Source organism: Chelonus insularis, unplaced genomic scaffold, assembly GCF_013357705.1.
Source record: "Chelonus insularis isolate UGA/USDA-ARS -01 unplaced genomic scaffold, ASM1335770v1 contig_311_pilon, whole genome shotgun sequence".
Classification (NCBI taxonomy): domain Eukaryota; kingdom Metazoa; phylum Arthropoda; class Insecta; order Hymenoptera; family Braconidae; genus Chelonus; species Chelonus insularis.
Window position 1 is genome coordinate 115,026 of NW_023276484.1, and position 16,460 is coordinate 131,485.

At 32.0% G+C, this 16,460-nt stretch overlaps 1 protein-coding gene and 1 long non-coding RNA gene across 2 annotated transcripts; one reads left to right on the forward strand and one right to left on the reverse strand.

The window, feature by feature from the left end:
- Positions 1 to 606: 606 nt before the first annotated feature.
- On the reverse strand, positions 607 to 15,323 carry CycD (cyclin D). Its single transcript, XM_035080777.1, has 5 exons — positions 14,444 to 15,323; positions 11,350 to 11,565; positions 4,392 to 4,557; positions 3,332 to 3,477; positions 607 to 2,591 (listed from the first exon to the last, which is right to left on the reverse strand). The coding sequence occupies exons 1-5, from the start codon at positions 14,639 to 14,641 to the stop codon at positions 2,394 to 2,396; spliced, it is 924 nt and encodes a 307-aa protein (XP_034936668.1). The 5' UTR covers positions 14,642 to 15,323; the 3' UTR covers positions 607 to 2,393.
- Positions 7,973 to 9,153, forward strand: LOC118065478 (uncharacterized). The gene is made up of 3 exons (XR_004690167.1): positions 7,973 to 8,337; positions 8,412 to 8,707; positions 8,817 to 9,153. It is a non-coding gene; the product is annotated as an uncharacterized lncRNA (long non-coding RNA).
- Positions 15,324 to 16,460: the final 1,137 nt, after the last annotated feature.

Genomic DNA, 16,460 nt, shown 5'->3' on the forward strand with positions numbered 1-16,460 from the left:
ATGATTATAAAAAAATGAAATGAATAAAAAAATTATTGATCATAAGTATTAATCATTTTTAATTTTAATGAAAAAAGTAAAGTAAACTGTAAAAGTTAGGGTTGAAGTTGAATAATAAAACATGGTTTAAGTATTTGTATAAAATACCAATACTTTATTTTTCACCGACTATGCGTATTGTAGCGCACATGATATGTACAAAAAAGTTTTCTGATTTACATATTACAAGTTTTCGATTACTACTAAAAAAACAAAAATATTTATGTAGACTAAATTTAAAAATAACTTGATGATTCGAATAGTAAAACAATCAAGTTTTTAACAGAATCGTGTATTTTGTGCAATTTGAGGTATATCAGCGGTTCTATTGCGTGAAAAAACTGATCAAGTGAGATAATCATGTATCGTAGAAAAAAATTTTGTATATGGTGATGAATCAGTGCCATATATAAACTGAAAACCTATGACACTGTAATTAAAAAACAACGAATAATTTAAATAATTGTCCTATATTTTATAGCCAGTGTGCTATGGACTATAATTTAATAAAATAAATGTTTCGCTGCGATTTTTACATAGCTTTGACGGACAATATTTATTTATAACTTTTTTTAACTTTGTATTTAATGAGGCACTAGATCGTATATTAGATCATTATATATGTTCTCTCGATATTCATAATATTCATGGACTCGTAAAAAATAATCCCTAGATTCATGCATAAATTTTGGCTTGTTTAATTAGTACAATCTTTTAAAGACTTTATTGCGAAATTAGATAATATATTATATATTTTGCAACCTATTAGTTTTCGTTTAGCTAATTTCACAAAAAATATTGAAAGAATTTTAATATAATAAAAATCTTAAATAAATAATAAATAAATTTTATTTTTAACGAGTCTATGAATAATAATTGAACTCGATTTTTCGGCAGTTATAAAGCATACTTTATGATAATATTATTTATACAACACAACTAATTATCATTCAAGATGTATTCTGAAATATCCATAGTACATCTTCGTTTCATTCCGAAATATTTATATTACTTCACATTCTAAATTGTACTACAATTTGGTTATAAAAAGTATGAGCTAACTTTTCTTTTATCGGCACGACTGTTATTTTTTTCCTGTGGGAAAATTTCAAATGATAAATCCTGCAATAAATTTAGAATTTATTTTAAAAGAAGAAAAGAAATTGGCTTCTTTATAAAAAAATGTTAAAAAATTTATCGCATCAATCTGGTGTTTATTTCTAAAAAAATATCTTTGCATTTCAATTCAATTTTCGAAATCTTGTTTTTCTCGTGCCTGTCTATTTTTATTCATTAAGTACTAACCAATTCTCACGGCTATTCATTATTATTCTGTTTTTATTTAATGAATTAAAATCATTCAGATCTCGCCTGTATCTTTTAATATCTTAAAATACTTTCACTCTCAATTTATAACAATATACACTGAACATTCTTGACCGATTAACTTTGCCGGAATAATAAGAATTTTTTTTATTATTTTCATAACAGCATACATACTTAGAACAAATTCTTAGTTATAAGAACATGCTATATACTTTAAATATGTACAACCGGGAATATTTAAATATCTAAACGTAACTTTCTTCTTTTTTTTTTTTGTTTTTCCCGTTTTTTTTTTCAAAATAAACATTAAGATAAATTGCATACAACGTTTTTTCAACAATGAAAAACGACGTAAAAAAAATCAGACAACTTTGTCTTTTTCTTGGATTTTTTTTAACTTTTTTTATATGAATTTTTTAACAAAATACATTCATACAATACATTCGATTAACAATCACACATTCTCGTATACCATTAGCCGACTACAAAGTCGATACTCTCAATTTCTACACCACTCCTGATAAGACAAAAAAACATCTAATTAAACACTAGTAGCGATACATAAAATATCAAAATTATTCGCTTCTCTTCTGTGTTTCACGTATATACAAATCCTAAATGACTGGGTATGACTATATTTATAATTATTATTATAATTATCTTTTAGTGTCGGACATCATATGATGTATTTTTTTCTTATACAGTAACTAGTATCGCCAACTAAAAATTAAGTGTACTTATTAATTAATGTGTAAAGCGTATTGCATAGCCTTCCCCTGAAACGTCCCCCGTTTACAATCTTTTTTGATACAATGTCGTTATTTTTGTTTACAATCAGTAGGAGACATTGAATCTTCTTCTCTCAAGTTCCAAAGTCATTTGTGATCTTTGGATCATTAGCAAAAATTATTTTGCTGTAGAGCACGAACGATGTGCTATCTTTCACTATCAAAATTGTTTTTTTTTATGATTGTTGTAATCATCAACCAATGATTTGAAATAGACGTCAATTTTCATACGAGCCAGCCTTAAAAGTGAACATCCCTGACGTCAGTGGGCGTGCCCGCTTTCTCATGCTCCATTATCTTGTCCTGGCTCGTGTTGTAGTCCCCCAAAGGTCTTGTATGTGCATCTATTCCACTACCCAAACCTGCCGATTGAAGACTGCTGATTCTTGCTTGTGATACCATGTCTTCAACTTGCTCGTAACATCCTTGCAAGTAGTCCTGAACAAAAAACAAAACGAATCTTATTTATTAATTGTACGATTTTGGTTCAAGATGTACTAGAATTAGCCTTTTAAATATTTTAATTGAAAGTAAATGCAAATAAGATTTGTTTAAATAAGCTTATCATAAAAATAATAAATGATAATCATTTTTAAATGTTCACTTTTTTGAATAAAGTGAATATTTCAGAAATATAACTGGCTCATGAAGTTTGAAATATTGTATAAGATGTGCAAAAAATGAAGAATGTCATCAATTTGATTAAAAAGTTAATTTTCAAAAACGATGATTGAATACTTGGACCTCATGCCGAGTCATTCATATATCAGTTTATATATACTATCTTAAAGCTTACATCTACTTTCATATTCTTTGAATATCGTTTGTCTCCAAGAAGATGTTCTTATGCGAAAACATATGCCCGGCACCTGCTGCTCTTTAATATCCCATGACATTTTTTGTTAGATATCTTTTCCTGCGGATGCGATTTACATCCCAATACCGAATAAATTACCGAGAATCTATCCTAATTCACTTATGTTCAACATCTGATATGAGTAGCTTTTTTCCTGATTTATTTATCATCAACCCTATTTTTTTATCTTCCCAATTTTTTTAATTTTCTGCTTTATGACTTTTTATCAGATTTTTTAGTACATTTCTTAATGATATAAAATGATAAAAATTTTCGTGTGACTACTGAACTATGATGCTGTAAAAAATCTAGATTTACCAACCTGTTCGATAGCAGTGATGCGGGTGAGTTGATCAAGGAGACCAGAAAGCCCATAACCACTTTTTCCAGTCCAATCAAGTCCATGAAGAGCAGCCGCGACACTCGCAGCTGCAATCATACTCGGCGTGTACATGGAGAACTTGTATTCTGTAACAAAATAAATAGACACAAATTAGCAACGTCTACGTCGATAATTTTTGTGGGTTCAGAGTCGAGAGAAGCAAGCAAGTTTTCATATGAAGGTATTTAAAACAAGACGAGATAAGTCGGGAGGCCGATAAGCCGAGAAAATTTGTATTCATATGGAAAGATGTATGTTTAACCGGTTGAGCACCAGACGGTGTCTGCATTCCCCTTACGTCGAGTCTGGCCTTCGACTTAGCCGATAGACCGTCTCAAATTGCAATTATCTATCGCGACTTCTTTAACGCCAAGGATTCAAGACTGGTTTGACATCTACATGGCGTCAGTTCAAAGGGTAGAAAAGAGTCCAAGTGTTCATAAAGAAGAATGACTTGGTCTTGTAGATCCTCAGACCCGTGAGAAGCAATCATCTCGGAGAGACCGCGGGTCCTGGCTTGTTTTTGCCACCGTGGCTGTAATAATAACCGCCGGAGCATCTAAAAGGGTGTTGGGCAAGACAGTAGATGTTTAACCGTCATTCTGCGGTCACTTTAGACATCGAGACATTTATATCCTTCATTTTTAAAGCTCAGTAAGTCTCGCTTTGTTATCCTTAACAATTTTCCATTCTGTTCGACTTTATTGTTTATCATAAAATTGATTGATTGTGCTTTTATATTTAACGAAAAAATTTTTTTTAAATTCTCCCTTCAGCATTTTAACAACAAAAGTAATATTCTTTTATCACATAAAAGTGTTCATTAAATAAAAAATTTTCTGCAATTAGAATGATTTATTTTATCAACCGATCACTTGAAATGTCGTGGCAACTATGAAAATAAAAGCACCTGGTATTCTAGCTGTATTTTAAATAACTTGAAATATAAGGAGGAAAAGAAGGAATAAAAATCAGTGAAACCGGTGTTATCAATCCTTACCTCTTGCGCTCAGTGCAATAAAAGTTTGCGCATGTCTCTTGATCATCAGACAGTCCCATGTGCGTGGATCAACTGGTAGACGTGTGAGAATGTGCAAAATATAATCGCCTGGCGTTACTGCTGATAATTCCCACTTCAATTTCGACACCACTAGCTGTTCCCACCTCTAAAAAAAAAATCGATAGTTATTTAAATTGACCAAATATTCAACAGACTTCATTTTAATTTCTAATTAACAGTAAACATTTTTTTGCAAACAATAGTCAATGTTTTTTGTAAAATCGACATTTATTGCCTTTTAGAGTTTTATTAGCGCTGAATAATTTCTGTTTTTTCATATTTAACCTATGGATACGAAGATTAAGCAATTTTTAGGTCATTAATTTCACTTAATAATCTTAAAAGGCGTAGTTATTTAAAAGTCACAACCCGGAGGTTAATTTTGTTCAATACTGTATCTACCTAAAAAAGAACTGGAGTTTATCTTTTCCTTTGTATGTATAATGAAACCGCTCGTCGATACGATGAAAATATGAAATAACATATTTTATCAAGAATTTTATCGCACATAATTAAAGGGACGTGTAGATACATGCGTGACAATTGTTTCATTATATTATTATTCCCATAAAATAATCAGCGAATCGCAATATACGAGCCTTTGTAGTATACGTTCCGATACTCGAGCGTACGCAAAGTCTAAAAAAGAGACAGAAGTTGATGTGCGTACGTGGATGAGTAGTAAGTGTAACTTCAGGTGAATGAAACAAAGGCATGTAAAGAGAGGTTAGAGAGGGAAAGGATACGGGATCGTCACGCTCGACACAACGGTGCCTACGCGTACTTCTTTTCTGTCCCTCTTGCTTCCTTTTTACTCATGAAGGCACGGTACACTGCGTACGCTCGAGTAAAACGCTTGATCTTAACTCGAGTCGACGATCTAGCTCGAGGGCACTGGGCTATTATACACCTTGGCTGTGGTTACCACATATCTACACATTTTCTTCAACACCGAGGTATTTATAACAATCATCCAAGTCTTAATAAAGAATACACCTTGAAATTAAGAAGCCTATTAATGTGGATTCAATTAAAATTACCATGACTTTGAATTATCATCATTTGCTTACAAATTACCTCAAATCTTCCTATGGTATAATTTAAAGTCGACTAAAATATAATTTTTAGATTATTTCCATTGACTTCTTTATTCGAACATTATTTATAATTTGAAAGCGAAAAATTTTAATACCTAATTTTATCTCGAAAAAAATTTTCTCATTTTTAAATAAATGCATGTATTTTATAGGTCATCCTTTTAAAAGAAGATGGAGGTTATGTGGGTTTGGAATGATGAATTTTTAGAGTTATGGCTGTAATATTTTTGCCCATGACTGTATCTGAAGTAGTAAAAGTGTATGAGCAGGTTGTAGAAGTCACATGCGTGGTAAAATGTAAGTAGATCGGTTCGCACGAGGCCGATTTTATATCTTTACATATTCAACACGGTTCCTCTTCAAAGAACTCCAGTATAACTAGTCCTCCTGCACGTGTTGGAACCTAGAAGTTCGTCAAGTTATAAATCTGGACAAGACATGGAGCAAGTTGGAAGTCTAAATTGAGTAGCTGTTAAGGAAGAGCTTGATTCACGCAGTTTATATGACAATGCTTGAAATGTCTTTCTCCAAGTCTACGAGATTTGCCAGACATGTGGGCGACAAAATGTTATTTCTTTTACGACACAAAAATGGCAATGTAATCCAAGTCCATGAATCATCATGTCTACTTTTAAACTACTATCAATACTTACAAGATTATATTATTGGTCATGTACAGAAATATTTCGTGTTATATCATTTTTTAGATATTTAAAACATCCTTTATTTATTGAATTACATATTTCTAATACAATTAAAGTCCATGATAAAATCCATTGAAATATTTACATTAATTGACCATCTATTAAAATAATTCTTGACTACAAAGTTACTTGCAAAACTTTCGCGTGAGATTACGAAGTCTGGCAAAAATTTAACGCTTCTACCTGAGAAGCAGTTCCAAGAAATGAAGATCCTTTTATCTGGTTCCAGCGACGAGCAATCGATAGGATTTCGTATGAGAAAAAGAGGAAGAGAGTATTTTGGATGAGGAAAAAATAAAAAAAAAAGTAAATTTATACCTGTGAATATGTGGTATAGCATTGGGAGCAAGAGAAGGAGGAACAAATATAAAAGCTGAAGACAAAGATAGTCATAGGGCGGCGCCTGTGAGCAAGGTGTTTACCATTTTAGCCAAAAATAAAGTACAAAGCAAGAACACGGACGTAGTTGCTAACAAAAACCAGATTCGCTTGTGCACATTCTTTGCCAGTAATTCTCCATAGATGTAACAGTGAAGGGAAATTCTCTTTCTCCTTCTCTATTCCTCTTCCGTCTTAGATGAAATAGGTACTAATATTTTTCTTTCCCGCTTGATTATCCTTTCTTCTAAGAACTACCTTGGTGACACATCTGCTCTTGTTGTTACCGTTTCTCGCAGTTGCTTTGCTCTTTTTTTATCCTCATTTTAATCCCATGAGAAATGAAATGTTTATCACAAATAATCATTTTGTGGTTGGGTTTTTGTACTTTGTAACTCACTGATGTTTACTTTTATGGCAACAGGTATTTTGTAAGAAGCTTTTTATATATTTCCCAATTATAATATTAACTATTTCGAGGAAAGTAATTTTTAATAAAAATAAGTCTTACTAGTTTGAAGAACAAGATAATAAATGATAAATTCACTTTAAGACTGATGATCAACATTAATAAACTAACTGGATTTCGTTTGTTATTCATCGATATGCTTTTTTGTAACTCCATGTAATTGCCTTCTAAGTCAGCCATAACATGCCTGAATTAATTTATTTATTTGCTGAATGTCATCATAAATTAATTACATGGTACATTATAAAAGTAAACTGGCATTAAAATTGTTCAAATTTGTTAATGATTCCTGTTGATAAAACCAATGGTAAAATATGAGAAAAATTTGGTGAGGTATCACTGAAACTTTCTAATACACATTTATTCCAACGAATCCCGTTCTACTACGTCGTGCGAAACGTATTCGATTATACTCACTCATGTTTTAAAAATTGTATTGAAGAGATACACATGAGAGACCGCTAACCGATGAAACACTCGTCATCAGTCAACTCCATCGTGTTCTCAGGGTCTTTATTGTATCATGGATTTGGACACCACACCAAGGATCGTAAAACCGGATGGAATTTCGCAGTTAAAATGCCCTCAAGGCTTTCGCATGAAATTTTTGACCATTAGAAAGAAGACATTAGGCATACTAATGTTTCAAGGAAAACGTGGTATATAATATAATAGAAATAGGAATAGATATGAGAAATTTTTTTTTTATAAATATAAATAAATTTAAAGGTAATTTTTTTTTGCAAGGAAACATAATGAAATTCATCAATCAATTAGCTTGATTATCGTTAACGTGAGAGAATCTAACACAAGTTAACATTCATTCCTATGATATTAGGAATAGTTTGGCTATGAGGCCATCATCATGTGAGTGGCCCTGACTATTCTCAACAAGAGTGGGAGTGTTGACCGGCCACGAGGCCACAAATTTGCTCGTAGATACATATACATATTGACTATGGGCTTTCTAACATTAGCTCTCTGGTGCGGATGTGACGTTTCGAGAGAAACGTTCGACCTTATTGAATTTAAATCGCTTTGTTAAAAACCACTTGAATGATGACAACTTTCATTCATCAAGAAGATCAATTACCATTAAATATAAAAATTGAATCAATAAACTCTCAATTATTTTGTAAAATGGAAAATTTGAATAAGAATTACTTGACACAATTGGAACTAGAACTTTTCAACATCTTTCAAGCCACACGTGGAGTCAAGAATTAATTAAACTACAGGTCCTTTTCTTTAATAATATTGATCAAAGTCAAAAATAACATGATGTTTGATTATTCCCCTTCTTCGATTTCAGATCTTTTCAGTTCAAGTCAAGTTTGGAATATTTTGGATCAATACTATATTTTGCGCATTTCCGCTTTGGCACATTGGTGTATTCAATATTGGACATATCTTCAAAAATACCAAGTTCCGGCCACCATATGTTTTCTTACACGAGAAGATTAGTTTGTAATTGAACCACAACATAAATGAATGCACCTGTTGCACCTTGAGGTACCTTTATACATCACCGACAGGTGCAGTATTACAACTTTTAAGGTGCATCCTACTTATATCCTCTTATCTCTGACTTTTCTTCATCCTCATCAGGTAAATAAATATTTTTTCCAATGTTTTCTCATTCACCCTCTCAGCTGCTTAGCGTACCCTTGCTCCAATAATTATTCTAGTCATTTAAATAGATTTTATTTAATTGCAGGAATTTTTAGCAACAGGTCAAAAATTTTTGAACTTTGTAGCATGCCAGGATGTTATTATCTTTGTAAATTGGAAAAAAAGCAGGGAGGAAACGAGAGCAGATGACTGATTGTAAGCTTTATGTGGAGAGGTAAAGAACATAAAGAGCAGGTGAGGAGATACGTCGACTTGTTTCTAAATTAGACTGTCGACTGGAAATATTCTCGTGTCACGTGCTGCTCTTTAATTGCGGGGGCAGGTGGGTAATAGTCCTGCTCACTAAAAAAAGAGTTTGAATGGTTTTTTTTTGCCAGATAAAAATAAAAAGTTATTCATTCCATTGAATGATTCACCATTTAAAATTTAAATCCTTTTTTAAATGCTTTTTTGTACCAAGATTTCTTTTTCAAAAAAATATCAGAAATTCATTGTTGAAAAAATGTTCAAGTGTTATAGAAATATGTTTAACATTGTAAAAGGAATATTTATATCAACATCTGTTTAATTATTGAGAGCAAAAAATTACAATTTCCACACATCTTCTATTGATTTACATGAAGATTTAAGGTTTTCATTGTGATGGTTGCATGTAGGAAAACTACTTTTATGTGTGGATGATGTGGATGGAGATGATAAAGGAAGTGCAGCTGTCGAGAAGAATAGCAAGGCACGCTTCGACTTGTCACGACCCCGCGAGCCTTCGACTCCTTCGTTTCCCAAGAGAAATAATAAAAAGAATGCGACGGAGAAAGAGAATCTAAGTGAGTGAGAAAAAGAAGGGGTGTAGTGTAAAATGTCTGATGCAGCAGCTGCTAACTTTGAGCACGGGCCCGGTGCACCACCCTTCTAGAAGACACCACCTGGCTCTCACCTGCTTCCCTGCTTCCACTTCTAGCTCCTGTAGATCTATGTGATGAAGACCCACCGGGCCACTATTCATACGCACTAACATTTTTCCATACTACGTAGTAATGACAACTTGATGCATCAACTAAAAATAGACTTCGGAAGCACCTTTTAGAGCATTTTCACTTTCTACGTCATTTCTATCCGTCAGGTCTCTTAATTGTTTATTTGAAGGCTGACCTTCCTTCATTCTTTCAAAAGTCTGTCATTATCCAAATGTTATTTAGTTATTCTTTGTTTGTTGATCATCAGCTCTTGATTAAATAATTCTTTCTTTGAACATTCCATCACTAGGTTGTAAATAATTGTATAAAAACAATGAATCAACTTTTGAAAATGATTTAAATCCATCAGAGAAGTTAAGACTTGGAAATCATAATAAAGTTTACAAAAACTAATGATAAGATTAATTTTATTGCAAGTAAAAACAATAGCTTGTTATATTGCTTCACGTAAGTATCATTTTATTAAATGTAGCATTAATATTTGCAATTAAGTTGTTTGATGATAAAATAAATACTAAAAATTCCATAGTATTTCTCCGCGAGTGTAGATTTGTCTTGAGGATATTAAATAATGTTGCCATATCACAATTCTTATCTATTTAGTCTTATACGGGCTATCGCATGTTATGTTTATTCAGCACCCAAGTGCTGGCGCTTTAAAGTTCTTAGAAATTTGTTTAAAAGTTCTGCCAACTCTATAAGGTAATATCAGGTGTATAATCATTAATCTTAAATGAAAAAGCTTTATTATCCAGACATTTGTTTAAATTCCATCAATTATGATTTCTAAATGTCTAATGACTTTTTAGAGGTAGATTTTTCGTTCATTAATTTCTTCATTTCTTTAGCTAGGAATGCTTATTCGTCATTCACATCATAATTCATAAAGTCTAAATGAACGTGTGAGTTCGTACACACTAAAGCTATATGAACATGAGGTCATATGTGGGGCGACAAAGAGCAAGATTCAGATTACAAAACAATAAATCTAATGATTAAACTTGCTGGTATTACATTACTGATTCCATGCGCTGGTATTTAAACTTTATTTTATTTATTTTATTTAGTTCACTTTATTATTTAGAAAGTTATAACTCACATTCTATCACTGTTTTATTAAAAGAGTTTAAATTTAAATTGATTCCAGTCTATTTATATAAAAAATTGTCACCAAATATCCAAACTATTTAGTGTTCACATAAATTAAATCTATTTTTTTTTCATGAAAAATTGAATGAAAAAATAAATTCTTATTCTCATAAATTAGCATAAAAAATTCCTAAGAAGGTTGACAATTTCTCCTATAAAAATTTCATGGTATTAAAACGATCGATTGACGATTAGAATACAACTATCGGTATAAGAGATAATCAATGAAGCCTTGTTGCGCAAAATATACATATATCTATGCCACCCAACTCATCGTATCTTATATAGTCTTTTCATTATAGAGAGATACTATCGGCCTTGCAAAATTTTGTTTCTTTTCTAAACTAGCGGTACCTAACCAAGTGGTACACATGCTTTTTAAATTTTAAAATCCACTCCAATACCTTCTACAATCTCTTTAATACAATCTTCTGTCTCTTTTTTTTATTTTACTGAATATTAGGATGAATTTTATTAATTTTTTTTCAGACTTACCCAGAGATCATCTAGTGTGATTGAATTGTCAGTGTAGAAAACAAGACGTTCTGCAGTAAGTGGCCTTGTTTCTCTGAGTTTTGAGGCAATCAAAAGACATGCTGTTCCTAGAAGTTGGAGTTGTGTCTTTCTAATTGGACATATGGACAGAAATCTGTCGAGGTAGTTCATCGACAAGGGAAATACTTCTTCTTGACACTTTCGATCTTCACAAAGCTGTTAAACAAAAAGACAAATATTAGTTTTCAATTAATATTTGTGGATTACTTATAGATTCTTATTCAAGCTACCAAAATATTCTGACCTCAAAGTGGTTTATTTATTCCACCTACCACAGGACCTAACTAAACTAAAATGCAATATTTTATAATGAAGTCAAATGGTAAATTTTTTATTTATTTAGTGAGTTAATCTACCAAAAAAAATATTGATAAATAAAAATGAAAAAGGAGAATTCTTTTTTAACAGAAATGAAATAGTATTTTTAACAAGCTTTGAAGTTCCGCCTAGCAATTGCAAACATCATTCATTCCATCTCTTCACCTTCACCTTCATCATCTTTTTCTTCTGTATGTCTTCTGTAATCTCATTGAATAGAGTCAACATTCCTACATAATTTTTATTCTCAATCCATTAGTTTTGCTTTACGAACACTGATGTGTTCCTAAAGGATCTTATATTCAAAAGAAATTCAGACTAAACTAAGAGTAAAGCGTAAAATCACTGTTACCATTTCCGACAAACTTTACACATCATGAACACAGGAATTATATTTTATATTAATTGTACATATATAATAAAAATATGGGAATCACAATGCAACAAGTAGTAAATTTTATCAACTTTATCATTCAATCTCGAGTCTTGATGGCGCTTGATATTGATTTAACTTGAAATCGGATTTATTCCGTGATAAATCCTCAAAAGTTTCATAACTTATCATGCTATCAAGTGGAATTATATTCTTTATCATGTTCTATTTTTGCAATGAGGGTGGAATGTCCGAAGAAGGTAAAAATGAATACAGGGGTGGGTAATGAGCGTGACCAAGTTTCCTCGCACCCTTTCATAGTAATTATACTGGACAAAAATATCTTGGCAATTAGCTTGAGCAACGATAGAATAGTTCGTAGATTGGATTCATATCGCTTACGTGTTTTGAAATCAAGTGCATTGAAATACTGATATTAAAGTACTTTAATTAAAAATAATGGCTTATCGACAATATTATATGTAGTCTAAATAAAGAAAAAGTTTATTTTAATTTTCAAAAACTTTTCAAATGAATCTTTATCTTGCTTTTTTCATCAATAACTTATTGAGTTTAAATTCTCTTATTTATATATGAATAAAAAATTGTAACATTAATTAAATAATGAATAAAATGATTTGATTAATAAAAAGAAGCAGCTAAAAAAATGTTCATTGGAATTAGTCACACATCAATAGATAAGTAATACTGACAGTTGAGTTGATTAAATGTCTTAAAGGTTGTCTTATATCAGTATGTCTCTCTGTTATAATGATTACACGATGATGAGACGTAACGTATGTGTCGACAAGATCGATATAGCAACAAAAATTCATTTGTAAATCTTTCTTTTTATTTACAAGGAATAAAATAACGTGACTGGAATATTTATAACAAATAGCTTAAAGAAGTTGACGCAAAACGTCAGGAATTGATGCCAATAAACCTTTAGCTTAAATAATCTCGTCACGTTTTCCAGCTCTTTCATCTTATCTTTCCCTTTCTTTCTCTCTCTACAAGTCTTACCAATTCTATCTCTATTTCTACAGTCCAAGGTCATCCTTACAAACATTTCTAGCAGCAGGAATCATAATTACACCACGTTTGCCGACGAAGACGAGTAGAGAATTTTCGTCAATTCAGCCAACTTCAAAGACACTTTCACAAAAAATAATGTCCTTTTTTTTCTCTATATCCCTCTTCATCTTACTTAAGTTAAATACTCGTTTAGCAGCTTTTTAATTCACCATTTGATTTCATTCAATTTCTCATTAATACACATTTCATTTCTGGCAAATCAATTAATCAAAAAATTAGAGAAAAGTTGACAAGTAATAAATAAGAGAGAATCAAAATGATTATTGAGAATAAAAATGATAAAAGATTTCCCGGTATATAAAAGGAAATGCGGATGTTGTAGACGATTTTTTTTTTCTCACTCAGTCGACACAATCCGTCCGGAAACGTCCGGAACTCATTACCATAGTGAGTAGAGAAGGAAGTCTGGCACTAGTTGATTATGTTGTACGAATATAACAGCAAAAGACTGGAGACTGTCTCCAGGCAATGAAATACAAAATAAGAAATGTAAAGAGATGAAGAAGAAACACAGTACGATGGAATTTTCAACTTGCTGACTCGCAGTTTCATACCTGCGGACCCTGAGGAATTCTCAAAGAGGTAAAAAAAAAACATCGAAGGTCGTCGTCGTGAAAGAAAAATGAATTAAAAGGATCCTTTTCATATTTTTTATCACAGCCTGATTTTTTGTTATTAATCCAAACAGGATATTTGTAAATTAAAGAACGTAATTTGATACAAAAGTCTTTATTAATTGGATTTACCGAAAAGATAAAGAAGAAGTTTAGCTGTTTCTAGAGATAAAAACTGATAGAAATGTCAACAAAAATGGTTTAACAATAATTTCAGCTGTTTCTTTAGCATTTGTGGAGTTGGATATTTAATATGCCAATCATGACGTCAGTGCTAAAATTTAAACTAGAAATAACTGGTAAATTTTGATATGGAACTTTCGAAATAACGATAGGTGGTCGAAATAAAACAAAAGCGAAGCGACAAGTAGTTGGTAGAGTCAAATAGCAGGGGAACATAACGTTACCAGTTGATCTTGGAAATATACGCGCACGTGCTTGATCCTCAATCCGACTAGGCTGACGATGATGACGTGAGTTAAAAGGAATAACGTTGGAATGTTTTAGACTTTTAGTCTCGAGAGATGTTGATAATCTCTTTCTTTTGCTATTCTTTATTCAGACATGATTAGGAGGACAATGCACCGATTGTATTTAATCGACACGTGTACCGGAAATCAGCGAGACTCACCTCCAACATCCACTCGGCAACGATCTTGCGCATGAGCGGCGTAATGTCTCTCTGTACACAATCGAAGTAGGAACTGCTAGGAGCGTATCGTTCTTCGGTCTTGAGTAGATTTTGTAGAACCCTTTCATCTCCAAGAAGTGCTGGATCTGGATACGCTCTACACTCGAGTTCCGTTGTTTCGCAACACAGAAGATCCATTTTATTTCAATTATCGTTATTCAAAGTCTTAAATAGACTTGAATGGATTCGAAATTATTTCGAATGTTTAAAAAATTATTTAAAAACACGCAATAGCTAAATCTATTACGCCGAAGAGATTGTTTTCCACGTGGCTCAGCTCGGAATTTCTTTCACTCACGACTTTATTCGTATAACGATTTCAGCTCACTGACAGTGGACTTGAATTTTCAATTTATAAAAATGACTAAAGACCACACTAAACACTTGTTCACAAACAAAATATTTTTGCAACTATTAATATTTTCAACACCTTCACCTTCTTGTTGTATTTCATAAGATGTTTATTATAGTAATTTTATCTCATGAGCTTCACGTGCACAAACATTTTTTTTTTTTGGGTTTTTCTTTGTGGCTCTTTGATAGATTATTATTCCTGATAATTTTTAATCGGTTTAATTGATAAATGCACGACTTATTAACTGATTTTTTTTTAAATTATAAATCACTAAAGAAATAAATTAAATTGCGGAAAATTTTTAATAAATAAGCGTAATTTGTATCCTTTGGAGATATGATAACAGTTATTGTTTATTCTAACATATGATTTGAGTCTTCGTGCACTTCTACACGATCAGACACTGGCGGCTTACCAGGTCAGAATGCTGTCCTTCGTCGATCAAACTAAACGTACTGTTCACATTTGGGATCTCCCCACCATCCAGGCGCCAGCTTAGTGCCACGTGATATGAACCGACTTGATCCCCACTCTTTCGACCTTCGAATGAAGTCTGAAGATTCTAAAGACGGAGAAATTTGAGGGGCGCCTGCTGCTGCCGCTCTAGAGCCTAGACTTGAAGCTTTGAAACTATTTAATAGCAATTTTGTCAAATTTAACTCACCTATATTAGACTGTTTTCTACAACTATGACAACTGTTGACTTCAAATCGACAGTGTCTGCAAAAACAGATGGATTACAAGAAGTGAATAACATTCTATACATTGTTTGCTATAAATTGTATTTATCAGTGTCTATTCAATTCACATAAATGAAAAAATAACCTTTTTTTCAATTATTTGATAAAAAGTATTAAACTTTTTGCTCGATCCTGAATTTATTGAAGCATGAGGAATTGAAGTTGTCATGAGAAAAGTGATAAAATTGAGTTTAATGATAACCCTGAAAGCTGTTATAGAAGCTTTTCTTGTAATAAAAAGTATTTTATTGTTTTATTGACGACTGATGAATTTAATTTCTTTCGGAAATCAACTGGAAAGCTTTCCATTTCATTGTTTTGCCACTTTATGCGCTTCCTGTGAAACCTTTGATGCTATGGAAAAAATTGTACTCAGCATCCAATGTTCTGATGACTGGTGGGAAGATCTAGCAAACTTGTTCAACTCTAAACAAAAGCAAACTGTCAGCCGTGTAGCCTATATCCTAATGACGAAGCATTTTGTAGGCTTTCGAAGAACCATTTCAAATGCTTGGTACCTCGGAGGTCTTTTTGAAAAAGCGGAAAATCCCGTTGGGCTTCAGAGCATCCTTATAATACCGCTAGTACCAACCAGGATCTTCTTTCATTTCATTCTTAATTTCATAAAAGTGTCCTTACTTTTCATTGATAGTTTGGACAAAAGCACGTTTACTTTCCATCATCAGTTCAATGAGGAAGCAAGTCAAAGTATGATGGATCTGTCTAACAAGTGCCTTTGGTATGTAATGTCTTTTAAAATATCAATGAATTCTCTATTTATTTAGTCATATTCTTTGTAAAAGTTCTTAAGATTAAAAATATTATTTTTAGAATTAAAATCAAACAAAGGAAATAACAATAA

Excerpts from the sequence above, each read along its gene's own strand:
- CycD (XM_035080777.1), bottom strand. The coding sequence starts at position 14,641 with ATGGATCTTCTGTGTTGCGAAACAACGGAACTCGAGTGTAGAGCGTAT. Across the intron at positions 11,566-14,443 it reads TTGCCGAGTGGATGTTGGAG|CTTTGTGAAGATCGAAAGTG; the intron begins GTGAGTCTCGCT and ends TTTGTTTAACAG. Across the intron at positions 4,558-11,349 it reads TCACACTAGATGATCTCTGG|AGGTGGGAACAGCTAGTGGT; the intron begins GTAAGTCTGAAA and ends TTTTTTTTTTAG.